Source organism: Camarhynchus parvulus, chromosome 3, assembly GCF_901933205.1.
Source record: "Camarhynchus parvulus chromosome 3, STF_HiC, whole genome shotgun sequence".
NCBI lineage: Eukaryota > Metazoa > Chordata > Aves > Passeriformes > Thraupidae > Camarhynchus > Camarhynchus parvulus.
In genome coordinates, this window is record NC_044573.1 from 16877313 (window position 1) to 16891562 (window position 14250).

Here is a 14250-nt window from a genome sequence, read left to right on the forward strand (position 1 = left end):
ATAGATTTGTGCTTTCAGCTTAAGAAATGGGCCAACACATTCAGGTGATAAAGCAAGGTCTTACACAGACACAAAAATCTGCCTGCAGGTTTACTCAGGAGCCTTTTTTTTTGGCTTGTGAAATCTCTTAGAGGTTTGGAATGTTAGTCACTGCACGGAACAGCAAGCAGGAAGAGTAAGGACCTGAGGCTCACAGCTTTTAACGTGACAAGAAATCAGTGCTAAGTCCCAAAAGCTCCATTCCATTTGCTGATGCTGGCAGAGCTCCAGCTGGCACAACCTTCTGAAAAGCCATTTCACCTGTCACTGGCAGGAAATGGGAAGAGGCAGGGCTGTCACCAAGCAAGGTCCTGAAAGAAAGGACTTACCTCATTTCCTTTTATTGCCAGAGAAGATCCAAACCTTTCAGACACATATTACCACTAACATCCTTTACTGCTGGTGCTGCTGCATGCTTCAAAAAGACAGGGCATACTCTAAACTACTCACATGGAATGACATGAATAAAAAGAAGCTTTGAAGAAAATTCTAAACTGAAATTCTTGTTCTGAATTTTGTAAAAGTATTATTAAATGCTTAACAAAAAAAGTCTTTGTATGAATAGCCACAGATCTCAAATTGACTGTTAAAAAGGCTTAGGAAGTAACTAATTAGGAATTAATGAATATTTAGCGACAAAAGCAGAAAACATGGGAGAGACGGTAAGAAATAAACCTATTTACTTCCCTCTCCTGGAAACTTCTAATTATAAATAGCAGCAGCTTTAACAAATCACCAGTCCTCTGTGATGTTGCTAGAATGTGCAGTTTCCCACAATTAATACCTAACAGAGACTTATTTTTAAAGAGTTAACTTCCCAGGAGTTTGAATACCCAAGACAGAATTCCACAACTTGTGTTTTATCATGCTGTCTGCTCTAAGTGAATTAGTGCAGCTATTTACAAATCAAATAATCATTTTTAATCAGGTTTTGAAAACATTGGTAGAGAATGATGATGGAAAATTTTGGGAACCAGTAACCCCAGCTTCTGGTCACACCACTATTTTACAAAAAGGCAACAGAATGCCCCCCAAAAGGCAGTAAACAATGAAGCAAAAGGAAAAACTATCACAGGATCTGAAATGTTCTTGTTGGCTTATTCCTTTGATCAATTTATGTAAATGATCACATGTAATCATCAAAACACATTCCTACAAGTTCCAGCACACCCTGCTCATTTGTCTGTGGGAAGTAACACTGCTGCAAACATCTGCAAGATTCAAACACAGCATAATGTTTCATACCATCCCGTCTCACAGAGAACATTAAATCTCTCCTGAAAGGCAAACAAGGACTATGCAAATATTTGTTGTATGCAGAAGCAGGAACCAGGAAGAACTGTATGTGTAAGAGCAGAACAAGACTGAGGAAAACAAAGCAAACTCTTACCTGAACTGAAGGTGATAGCTCTTGCTTACTGATAGTCCCTTGGAAAGGTGCTAGAGCAACACTGTCAGTCTTGTGTAACACTGGCCCATCGCTCCTGGCAGACACATCTGTCCTATGTGACTGCCACGTCTCTTTTCTGTGATGAGATTCACCAGCCTGCTCGTCTCCAAAGGCAGCCCAAGAACAGCTGTCTTTTTGTTCATCTTCAAAAGCATTCCAGTCTGTAGCCTGGTTACAACCTGCTGAACTGAAGTCCGCAAAGTCATCCGAGTCCTGGAAAGCAACACTCTCATCTTGAGGTTTTGGCACTGAATCGAAGTCTCCAAATTCAGTATCATCACCATTTTCTACCTCAGTAGTATGCTGGAAATCTACCCCAGAAGTTTTACTGGTAGTAGCACATTCTAAAGTGTCAGCAGCCTGATTTAGTTCAGCTTGGTCCAAACTTGCTGGCTGCTGGCAAACAGTACTCGTGTCCCTGAATTCACCAAATTCCTCATTAGGTTCGCTAACGTGTGCGGGCTGCTCAGAAGTTCTTTCTGAATCAAGAGCGTTTACTGAGTCTTCAGCATTCCTGAAGGTGGGAGGTGCACTGCTGACTGAACCAAAGTCACCAAACACATCATCATGTTTGTCACTGCAAACTAAAACTTCAGTGCTACTTCCACCATTCTTGAGATCTTCATCACCACCCAGTTTGTCCCCTGCAGGATCACGGCTGAGGCTTTGGATCTTATCAGCCTCGATGTCTGCTGCTTTTGAAGAATCCTCAGACCTACTAAAATCTTTGCCACCATTCTCTATGTGATGTTGTCTTCTCCTCCCACTGTGCTCTCCGTTCTCTGTAGTGCATATTGAACTTCCAGTTGCTTGAGACGTACTAGAAATTGCAAATTCCAGTGCTGAGGGACCCTGTTCACAACTAATTTCTGAAATGCAAACCTCTTCTTCACTATGAGTTACTCTGTTTATTCTGTTGTTCTCCTGAATGCTCACTGAGTCTCTTTCATTAAGAACATTGCATATTGTAGGCTCTGTTCCCTCTAAATGGATTGGGGTTTTGTTTGAGAAGGTAGCAAAATCTGCAACATCTTCACCTGAGCTAGGCATTGAGTTCAAATTTTGCTCAGTACTATGGGTGCTAACAGTTTTCAGTCCCTTTGAGTCACCAATACTGTCTAGATCTTCTGTTCCCTGAGGATTTACAGGGTCTGATGCTGCAAATCCATTTGTTAGAATCTCTAGACACGGAAGTTTCTCACCATTACAAGCATCTATTTGCTCATCCTGCCTCTCAACTGTTACACCAGTTCTAACCACACGAGAAGAAAAACCCTCTGATTTTCCAGTGTTATCTCTTTGTTCCCCCCTTCTGTTTACATCTTCTAAAGCAGTACCTGAAGTTCTAAACTTAGATTTTTCTTTGATAGTACTAGTAGCTGACATATCAGAAAGCTCCTTAGGATGAGTAGGAAGCTCTGCAATGCAGTCTTTATCTTTACCATTTTTAACAGATGTGAAAGTTGCAATGCTAGCTACATTGTCAGAATAATCATGGAGTGGGATGAAATGATTTGTGGGTATAAACTCTTCCTTTGGATGACTGTAGTCCGCTGTATCAAAATCAGCAAAAGCTACACCAGCAGTGCTCACACCAGAAAATCCTCCAAACTCATCTTCATCGTCATCATCAGCTCCATTGTCAAGTGGTGGAGGGGATGAGGAATACATTCGAATAATGTCTGGTTCCATTGTTTGGTTCTGCTTCAACATTAATGTATTTCTGTATGAGGGGAAAACAGAGCTATGTTAGAACTTGGCTAGCTTTCATGTTCTTACATATTTCATTTTTACAGTTTCATGCCTCATTTTTAGAGTGTGTATATAGGTCAATATCTGTATTAGATACCAGAAAGAAACACTCCCCAAACCCATGTGTTTCACAAGCCACAAAGAATCTATTGGAACAGTTCAAGTCTCTTCTAAACTACTACATGATCAAATTGACAGCAGACAGCGCTGAAGTTATCTTGAGCTGTTGTGCAACACACTGGCACAACTAAATTCAGTTTCAACCCATCAGTTCTCTACCTCTCATCACCAGCAGTTCACAAAAGTGCCAGTGACCCTGGTCCATGTTTTGCCACACTCCTTGCGTGCTCAGGTGTGTGACAGGCATTAAGCCACTCCATGGGCAATGCCACAACAGCCATACACATAAGGGACCTTCATCACAGTCAAAGACTTCAAAAAGTGCTTCCATAAGCTCTGAAATTGTGAAGGAGTGGAGGAAGGAACTGCTGTTGGAACCACTAGCTATGATCTGCTACCCTACTGTTTAAGTCTCTTTCTACCAGTCCATGGGTTTCAGTTTGGTTGCCCTGTTCTCTGGATTTCCTACCCACAAACCAACACACTGTCTCCACCTCTTCTGTCACCAGCCTGCTTCTGTCTTAAGAACCAGCTGAGAAATGCCATCATGATGCCACCAGTAAAGCCTAGAGCCAAACACACGTTATCAAAACTTATTCTCAAAAAGAGAGCTGAGCACAATTATTCATAAAATATTTAACCACAAATCACTAAACCACAGGAGGAAAAGAAAAAAGAAGAAAGTATTCCCATGGCCTAGATAGAAACAGATTAAGGACTTTCTCTGTCTTAACATTGCAAACCATTGCAGGAACAAGCCAGGTACGGATGGAAATTTTTCTTTCCTAAAGAATGATCTTGACTTTTTCAATGCTGTGTGCAATTAATGAAACAATAACTACTAGTATGTATAAATTCACAGTTGTACACAGCACTGAACTAGTCCATACGTTAAAACCCTTCAAAGAAGAGCTCACCCCAATCTCTCTCCATTTCAAATGACACTTGACATGAAAGAACCGCAATAAACTAAGCCTCATCTACAGAAAAAGAGTGGAAACAACCTATACATGCTGGCAAATATTTGAACTTCTAACCACCAGAATAAGTGCAGACTTTACAAAACTAGTTATGCAACACAGATAAAACACGATCCTTATATCCAGTGCCTTTAGCAAACAACTTTGTAAAAGCACCTTAAGAGCAGCACACAAAGGGTAAAAAACCAACAAATGGAGCTCTGCAGTTCTTCTCAAGCACAACATACCAAGCACTTGATATTTGCCAGGCATCTGGCATCCTTGAGGTGACTAACATAAAATTTCTTTTTGAAAGGGTAGTTTGCAGTTACAAAAGTACATCATGCTTATCAGATGAAAACATGAAGTAATTTGTAACATAACATGCAAACTGAAGAGAACTGCAAAGGAATTTTGTTTAGAATAAAGCCTAAGTTGTCAACAAGCTCCCACATAGGCTTACTCAGCACCAGCTGCTTAACAAGGTATTTGAGAGAAGAGCTTCACTTGCTCTAAGCTTCTGAACTTTCCCATTAAAAGAAAAATTTGTCTGTATAGTTCATCAAAACCCATGTGTCTTAATTCTTTTCAGATTTATAGGTTGGTTTTCACCTGAGAAATTTGAAATATAACATTCAGGTCTGTATTACTAACTACATCACCTTACATTAGTGAATTTCATTTTGGCAAGACACGCCAAGAAAAATTCCTATACTATCCATCAGAACAACTCTACCCATTTTTTGGTTGACCATTTACTGAATGACTATTTTAAGCTCAGCCAAAAATAAATCCCAGTAGAGTTGAGAACATCCTTGGAGGCAAGGATGATCTAAAATAGCCCAAATACACAGTTTCAGAAAACAAACTGGATAATGTGAGAGGAGCAAGCATCACAATCACAGGGAATTTACCCACAAGACTCCTTTTCTTTCCAGTTAACATTAAAAAGGGGAGACAAGGAACAAGAATAATAAGGATAAGCACAGGACAAAGATAACTGCATGGGAGCTAAAGCAAACAGCCAAAACCCAATTGAACATGTAGGAAGATGGCTGACCATTTAAAAATTTTCTCTCCTGCAACTTCTGACATAGAGCAGAAGAAACTTCCTTCAATTTTTCATTTCAAAGAACTTTTAAAACAGCACAGGGACCATTTACAAAGCAGCAGTCCAGCAGCACAATACTTCAGCTACATTTCAATAACAGTTGCCAAAACAGGATCTGCAAGGAACATTAACTGTATATTTAAAAATGTGATCACAGGTTTGATAGTCTACTCTGTGTTTAATCCACAAGAACCCACTGCATAACCAACTGTATGGACTTCTGTATAATTATTTTCTAAATGTCAGGTATTTCCAGTTATGCTACTGCTGCATTTTAAAAGCCAAACACTGAGAGCTCCAAAATGTATGAATCTGCATTATAAATGAGTGTAAGGTTACAACTGACACAATTTAATTGTTGTTGACAGAACTCAAACTGTAAGAAAAGGAAAAAAGTCATAATAGTATTCCCCCTCCTCTTGACTAATCAGTGATAAATTTTTAAACTGGGCATAATCTCAATTCTCCTCACAATATAAAACAGCATGGGTATTTTATAGTCTTAATGTAGTTTTCTTCAGAAAGAATTTCATTATGGTCCTCTTTCATGACTTCCAAAAGTATTCTATCTGCCAGCTAGAAACTAAATTAGTTATTGTCCATTGAAACCTTTGGTGAAAACCCACAGGTCTGACAGAACAACTACTTTGTTCCTTATTTCATTTAGTTAATCCCTGCTTTGTCTGGCATTTCAAATACAGCTGGAACTGTGACTTCATCTTTTGTAGTCCTTTTACCCAGCTCAGACATATTCTTTATCAAGACATTCTGCTACATTATTTTGTAAACCTGGTATTTAAGTGATGTTTACAATGTGATTTAACCCGAAGTAGAATTTGAACAAGTTCTATGACCAATAATATGGATTATTCATCATCTTGTTTTTGAGCCAATTGGTGACCAAATCTAAAAGTCAAGTATAAAGTTAACACTCTCTGTTCACTTATAGATTCTTTAAACATGCATTTCTTAAAAGAAACCACCAATTTTTCAGTACACTATATAACAAGGATTTTGATTTGAAGGCAATTATAACAGTCTTTACTTGTGTAACAGAGCATAACGTGCCTAACTTCCGTGATTTGTAATAAGTAACAACCCAGGTTTCTGGCATCAGACCTTACACCCCGAGGTGAGGAATCTGACACAGTTAAAGTGTTCATGTTTAGTGGATTGCTTTAGTCACAAACACAGATTTATGCTGACAAATGCCAGTAACCTCTGCAGATCTGAACAGTTTAAGATTAGACTGAAGACAGATTTCTATCAATTGCTCATGGCATGTGGTTGTACCAAGGTTTTCTAGGAAACAAAGAATTGTATTCTCTCTCAGATGCCATTTTCTGTATTTCTTTCTTTTACCTGTTTGCTTGTTGGGTCTTTATTAACTGGAAATGCTAGTTCTTGCTTCCATAGGCTTCTTTATTTTCACATTCTAATGTTCACCATCAAGGAATTTCTCAAAAAATTTCAGTACCACAAACAGGAGACCGCTGTGTAAGTCATACTATAAATGCAATTCACCAATACACTCACAAAACATATTGACATTGTACCCTAAAGAAAAAAAAAAGCTGATTAATTAATTAAGATTCAAGGTTCAAACCTTTTTTCTCAAGTCACATGCATTTAAGAATGCAATTCAAGTTAATTTGAAACATCAAAAGAAGAGAGAAAAGAGAAATCAATAATGCTAGAAAAATTCTGATAGGCAAGGAACTGGAAAGAGAAAATGCAAATCCTCCTTTTCTGATCGCTAACTAGGTTTTCAAAACATTTACAACAAAACCAGGCTATTTGCTTATTTGTTTGCAGTAAACAGGGAACAATATGTGCTTTCCTCACACACAGATCACATCCTTGTTCACTACCTTTTTGTAGAGTAATAGCAACAGCTTAACAAAGACTAGGCAGCATAGAGAACAATGCAATTACACTACACAAAAGCAGGTATAAATAGTTCCTTCTCTGTGTATCTTCTAAGGCAAGACTTGAAACAGCGTGTTTGGCTCTTACATAACACCTAAAAAATCAGGAGGTCTCAGAGTATCTCTAACGAAATACCCGAGGCATGGAAATTCAAAAGAACCCCCTTATAAACCAGAATGTTTCCTTTAAGTTGAGAGGAAGTAAAGCAATGAATAACCTCTCAGCTGTGGCTTATTCTGAAGAAAAGCTGAGTTAAGCAAACCACCTCCTTAAAGCATACAGGAAACACAATAATCAGAAATGGCACAATCAAGATCTCCATGACAGAAATTACAACATTACTGAAATACCTTACAGTAAAAGCCTTGCAATGGCAAGGAGATGGATTCATGTCATTAGCTGCTAGCATCTGATCTTTCCAAGAACATTTAACTCTTACTGCAAGGGAAATCCTCTAGCAAATGCCAAAAATATCACAGTAAGAACCAGATTTAGACTTCTTGTTACAGCACAGTGTTGGCTTCCAGTAGGAAAAGCTGTCCTCTTCCATTATCTCTATGCTTCTTCTTTGGTTTATGGACAATGGAAACCAGATTTCCAGTCTTTCTGCACCTGAGAACCTATTTCTAGAATGGTAGTTGTAAATGAGGAGAGCCTGTCTTAGTACAGCATTTCTGCAACCCAAATCCACTCTAGAGAGAGTCTGTCCAGGCTGAAGCCAATATGTTCTTAAATTGGTTTAATAAGCTTACTTTTATTTTTGGAAATAGTTACCAGCAAACAAAATACAGCAAGAAAATGTTTACTTCATAAAGCCTCCAAGAAATCAATATTTTCGATTTTGAACTTAATGCTGTTACAGCCAGAAGGTCCATTACCCAAAGCAGGAGTTTCAGAGCACCTTTTCTTGGACATGTATGAATTGAGGAAAACAATATTCTCCAGTTCCAGTAAGGCAAACATATCTAAGCCTTATTTCTCACTACCAAACATTTGGAATTAATCAATTCCACCATGCATTACTGTGGTTTCAAACACTAAACTTGCTGGACGCTTTCTATTACAAAGTGTTGTATGTATAATGAACATTAAAGTAACAGAACTCAGGACAGCTTCACCAAGAATCTGGCACTAATCTCAGGCAGCTCATTCTTCCTGTTCTGTGCTCCCCATGCTGGCATTAACACTAGGCACCCCTAGACAATCCAGCCTATTCCATATTCAAACCTCTTTGACAGTGCTGCTCTTCCTCTCATCACTGACAATGCAGGAAGACCAAGTTAGGTGGCACAAAAGTGAAATTTAAACAGATCTTGGATATAAGCACTTTCATTTTAAATGTTGTTAAACTATATAAAGAAGCAAACATGTATTTTCAGTAGTTGTGCTGCTTCACTTCTCCCTGTTTCATTTTGGCTTAGCTGCAGAATCAAAGGAGCTGTTGGAAAATATGAATCTAAATGTTCTGTTGGTTCATTAAACTCCTTTTTTAACCAAGGACAGCATTACTCCCCAAACCTAAAAGACCAGGTTGTCCTCAAAGTTACTATAAGCAAAAAAATGTTTCAACTCAAAGTCTACTGATGTGCTTTAACAGTTGCAGATGAAGATGCTGCCTGTACATAAATCTGTAAACAGAAAGTGGGGAAAATGTTGTAAGAACCAGCACACCTTAAATTCATATGGGCAAACACAAGTGGCTGGGACAGTCAATCAAGTTACAGTCTGGCTCTGTGGAATGCAGTATTTGTGTCCAACATACAAGCACACAGCCACATAATGTGTAAAGATGGATGTTACAAGTAACACAGAACTCAGATGTTTTCATTCTTATGATTTCTTAACTTTCGTTAAAAACAGTGCTTAACTCAGCGAGAAATCTATTTCTGGATGTTACCCTCAAACATACTAGCTGGGAATGTGTTCTAAATTAGGATAAAAAGATGCTAGATTAGAAAGTATTAGAACTAGATTATCTAGGGTCAAGTGTTCTCAGAGACTTCCTCACAGAGCAGTATGATCTCCATCACATATAAACCCTTCAAACTTCACACAGACTGCAGCACAGAGTGGATCAGAACTGCCCAGGGCTGCACTCTGCTGTGACAGCTTCTCCCACAGCCCGGCAGAGGAAATGCAGCTGCACAAGGAAAACAGCCATGGGTCTTCTTCCCATTACTGCAAATGTACTTACTGCTTGTTTTCCAGTGAGCAGGCTTACTTATTCACCATTTATCCCACCTACAGACATTACCTCATATTAAAAACACAATACAGGAGGGACACCTAATACTCCAAAGAATAAAATCTATTTTCCATCGCTTATCAACAGACATATGAACTTGAGGTGTCACGTTTCCTTCACCCTACTTCCAAGCACACTAAAGTGAAGAGAGGATTTGCCCTTCCTGTGGTTCTCCCAACACGGGACTCTTTGATTTGAAAAACCCAAATTACTAGCTTTACAGCAGATTTCTTAGATCACCTTGCAAGTGGCACCAATACGGAAATATTCCTTGCAACTGAAAACTTTAATTGCCAAAGACATTAGCATGAAAGAAAGTCTACAGAAAATGAGAATGTCAGTTTTCAAACAAGGCATATTTCAAGGCTTTTTTTCTCTCTATGTGTGTGTGCAATAGCAGCAGCTTACTCAGTGTGGTTTTTTTGCACAAAGGAGAAAATCTAACAGACAAAATTTCTAACACCTAGGAATGAGTAGGATCTAAGGCACTTCTCTGACTATCCAGAAAAATTATAAGTATTTTGAATCCCCATGAAAGGGTGAGCATGTCATTGCGCTGAAATGTTCACAAAGAAGCAGTTTAAGTTGTCAAACAGCACAATAGCTCGGAGAGGAATGAACATTCTGTCGAGATAGATAATGGTATCTGCAAGAAAATTATGCTGCTGAGTGTAGTGAAAACAACTTGATCGAGCATCAGTTTCTTTATCAGTTTCTTTTCCAACTGATACCACCTTGAGAGCCCTGCAAGGACACCTCAATGAATATTTCAAGAGGCAAAGGCAGAGTTGACTGAGATCCATCTAAGGTGCTCTATTATTTCCACTGTGAAAGACAAGTCTTTTGAAAGTACGGAAAGCTTCAGAATATTACTTTGGGTAATTAAGGTGTTAAAAGGGTTGTGTTAGCTTAGTAAGCTACTGGTGGAGTTTTTAAGTAGAAATGTAGAAATCACACAGAGCCCTCATCACCAGCAATATGTAATACAAGTATGATTCACTGTGTGAACTCCAGATTTTATAGTCTATTAAATCCTTTCCTAAACAAAAACACGATCTGAGCAAAAACAAAGTACATTAAAAAACAAATGAGGCCGAGATCCTTCAACTGCTTACTTATAAACAAATTAAGGAAATAAAAACAAGAGGTCATACTTTCACATGACCTTAAAAGGTCATACAATGTGTACTTTATGCAACTATCAGTGCAGAATGAAAACACCAGAGCTCCATTAGCTTTTCTACATATTTTTAAGTCTCATTCTCACATCCATGCTATTTATTCTTACTGACATGACGGTTTAAAATAAACAAAACAAGCCCTCAGTAGCCACAGGTACTCCAACTCTTCCCTAGGCTCCCACAATTAATGTCACATTCCTCCTGGTACAGCTCCAACTTCAGGAGGAGAAACTGCTACCTGTGCATTGCATGAGCAAACCTCTGCTTGTGCTGACAATACAACAGACCATTTTTATTTTTAAAGTAGGCTAATTGCCTTTCCAAGTCTAGTTCATATGTCCAGAGAATAAAACAAGGAGGAAATACTTTTAATTTTGTTCAATCTCCAAGGACCAATCCAGCTAAAAAGCAGCATCCATCAAACTCACTTTACCATGGGCTCAACAGCTGAAAAATGAGTTCTAACGAAGCATGTTGGGCTCTAAACCATGCATGGAAACAAAACTTATAAAACCAACCCAGCACAGCTCCTGTCAGCAATGTTTCTCTACTCACTCCAGTCATTTATGAACAGATGTTTGCTTAAGGAGCATTAAACTGCCGGTTTCCATTTCGGTGCTGAAGATGGAAGGAAGGGCTGTCACTATTAAGAGGCCAATTTACTGACACTTTGAAGGAATCCCAATGTTTAATCGTTGTTTTTAAGGCACTGTCTTCCCTAAAGAAAAAATTATATTTTCGTTGACCAAATAGACACTTCTCATAGCAAACGGAAGTGTCAGGACCTAATAGCACTTGAGCAGTTTCGCCTCATTTCAGAATGACATTACCTCCTCTACCAAAGAAAAATGCCACACTTAAGTTATCGTAACTCTGTTCAGCCTGTCATGTCCAGACGCATTTAGCAACAGACACGCTCTACGCCCCTCGAAAGAGACAGCTTGTCCGGAAAAGCCAAACACACAGGACAGCTGAACTTCTTGCACCACATCCCTGCGCCCTCTCCCAGCCGCGGCGCCGCTGATCCCCAGGAAACCGCGGGCCCCGCCGCAGGACAAAGCCGAGCCCCCCGCTCCGGCTGCGGCGGGACGAGCCCGGGGAGCCGCGGGGCTCGCCCTGCCCTGCCCTGCCCCGCCCGGGCCCCGCCGCCCTCCCCCGCGGGCCCACGGCAAGGACGGCGCTGCCCCCGACAGGCCCCGGCCGCCGCCGCCGCGCCCCGGGGGGCAGCGCCCAGGGGTCCCCGGCGCCCTTCCGCGGCCGGGCCCGGCGGGAACGAGCCGCCCCCCGCCATCTCTTACCTGCGGGCTGCGCGGGGGCGGCGGGGCCCGGGCGGGCATGGCGGCGGGCGGGGAGGGGAGGGAAGGAGGGAGGAAGGGGAGGGGCCGCGGCCGGTTATCTGCGGCCTCCCGCGGCAACCGCCATGGAGGGGAGCCCCTGTGGGCGACAGGAACCGCGTCGCTGCGGCCCGGCCCCTCCGGCCGCCGCCTCCCGCCCGCCACCGCCCACCGCGCTCCCGGCACGCACCGCGCCGCCGCCCCCGCCCGCGTCACGTCCGGCCCGGCCCGCGCCCCGCCGCAAGCAGCGCTGCGGAGAAAGGGCTGAGGGAGCGGGCTCAGCGCTGCTGGGTGTTCTGCTGTGCCGTGCCGGCGGGGCTCAGGGCCCCAGAGCCGCTTGGGGCTGGAAGGGACCCTAAACGTCAGCTGGTTCCAAGCCCTAGGGAGCGTGTGTTAAAATTGTAAAGAATAACGTTTAAAAGAGTAGCGTTTAAGTAGCGGGCAAAGCCTGCCATTCGTCCTGGGGCCGCGGTTAACTGAGCTCCGTGTAGCGGTCACAACGCGGCGCGAATTAATAAAATAGAGAGCGAAGTGTAACATTGGAGCTTTGTTACGGAATCACGGAATGAATTCGGTTGGGAAAGACCTCTGAGGTCACCGGGCCCAGCCTGTGACCCAGCGCCGCGGTGTCAGCCAGACACGGCACCGAGAGCCTCCTCCAGGGGCCGTGACTCCACCGCCTCCCGGGCAGCCCATTGCGAGGCTTAATCATCTTTTCTGTGTAGAAATTCCTCCCAGTGTCGAATCTAAACCTTCTCTCGCCTACAACTATGGCCTCTTGCCCTCTCACCGGTGGCCTGGGAGGAGAGGCCGACCCCACCTGTAGGAGCAATGAGGGCACCCCAGAGCCTGTGCTCCCCCAGAGGCTCTAGATACATACACACCATGTTGAAACACGCAGTGGTTTGGATGAGAAAGGCTTAAAACATGGAACATTTCATGTTTCAGATAGGTTAGTGGAATAAAAATACCTCAAATGCATTTAAGGGTAATTATAATTAATCTGCTAATTAATCAGCAATAGAAGGCTTCTGTGAAGCAGGGGGGAATGATATTGTTAATGCAACGTTTCTGTGACGTTCTGAATCCTGTTAAAATAGCTGAAGATAATAATGGATGACTATTAACGAGTCTGTGTGACTATTAATGAGGCTCTATTACTTCGCCTCCTGGTGGCTGCTCTCTTTTTACAGCTTAGTGTCAGAAGTGCAGTGCTGACCCGGCAGGACAGAAGGAGAAGCCTGAGGGAACAGGAAATAGGGTAATTTAGCGCTCAGCGACCTTCACCCAGTGTACAACAATGTGATTTACAAATCGTAAGAGTATCGTGTAAAAACAGTGAAATACTTTGCTGTGAAGCAACAGAGAAACGAGATCTTCCCCGCCCCCACTTCCCCTAATATCTGGCAGTAGCCATGAAGTTCCAGGGGCCCGAAGCATCCCTTACTGTGGGGTGCTACTTCGTGAAGATTCATTTTCCATTCCAGCTGTGTTTAATTGGTGGCCATTGGCTGTGTTAATCTTCCTGTTGTGAATAATAGAATTGGAGAAGGCAAAATAAGAATTACCTTCTCTTTTACATCTGCCTTACCAATCATTGCAATGATACATGAAATAGACATGCTGCCTGTAAACTCCCCAGACAGCAACATAAGCCCCAATGTTGTCCAAAAGAATCAGATATTTTACCCAGTGCAACAAGCCAATAATTACACACTCAAGAGAGACATTGGTTATTTATTTTAGAGTTGCACAAGCTTGGATTCTCTGTGGTATTCCACAAATCAAGCACACCAACTATAAAAACTTTTTACTATTTATACATTTTAGCAAGCAAAGGAATTAGTGTTCATTGGCTACAAGTTACAGAGTTCTCTTACTAATTGGTATTCTCTCCTCTATTGTTTAATGACTCATTTCTTATGCTGATTAGTCTGCATGCTCAGGCTTTCTCTTGCTCTGAGATGGTCTCTCAGCTGGTGATTGTGATCTGTCCCTGCTGGAATTCCCTTTTACCAAGGCAGAGCTGATTCAGCATGGTCACTGAGTTGTCTTTATTGGTTTCTTCCTTATCTTGGGAGTTCTGCTAAATGTCCTTGGGGCCCATAAGTTCTGCATTCTTTGTGTCCA

The 14250-nt window shown here is 41.7% G+C and overlaps 1 protein-coding gene across 3 annotated transcripts in view; it reads right to left on the reverse strand.

Moving 5' to 3' along the window:
* The window catches only part of AFTPH (aftiphilin), a 42453-nt gene extending 30175 nt beyond the window's left edge, over positions 1–12278 (reverse strand). For all 3 annotated transcript variants that reach the window (XR_004060587.1, XM_030945000.1, XM_030944999.1), the window contains exons 1-2: positions 12085–12278; positions 1430–3212 (exon numbers count right to left, since the gene is read on the reverse strand). Coding sequence is in view for 2 of the 3 variants with exons in the window: in XM_030945000.1 (XP_030800860.1) it covers positions 1430–3202 (1773 nt within the window). In the remaining variant the exon portion in view is untranslated. The remainder of the gene's footprint in view (positions 1–1429; positions 3213–12084) is intronic.
* Positions 12279–14250: the final 1972 nt, after the last annotated feature.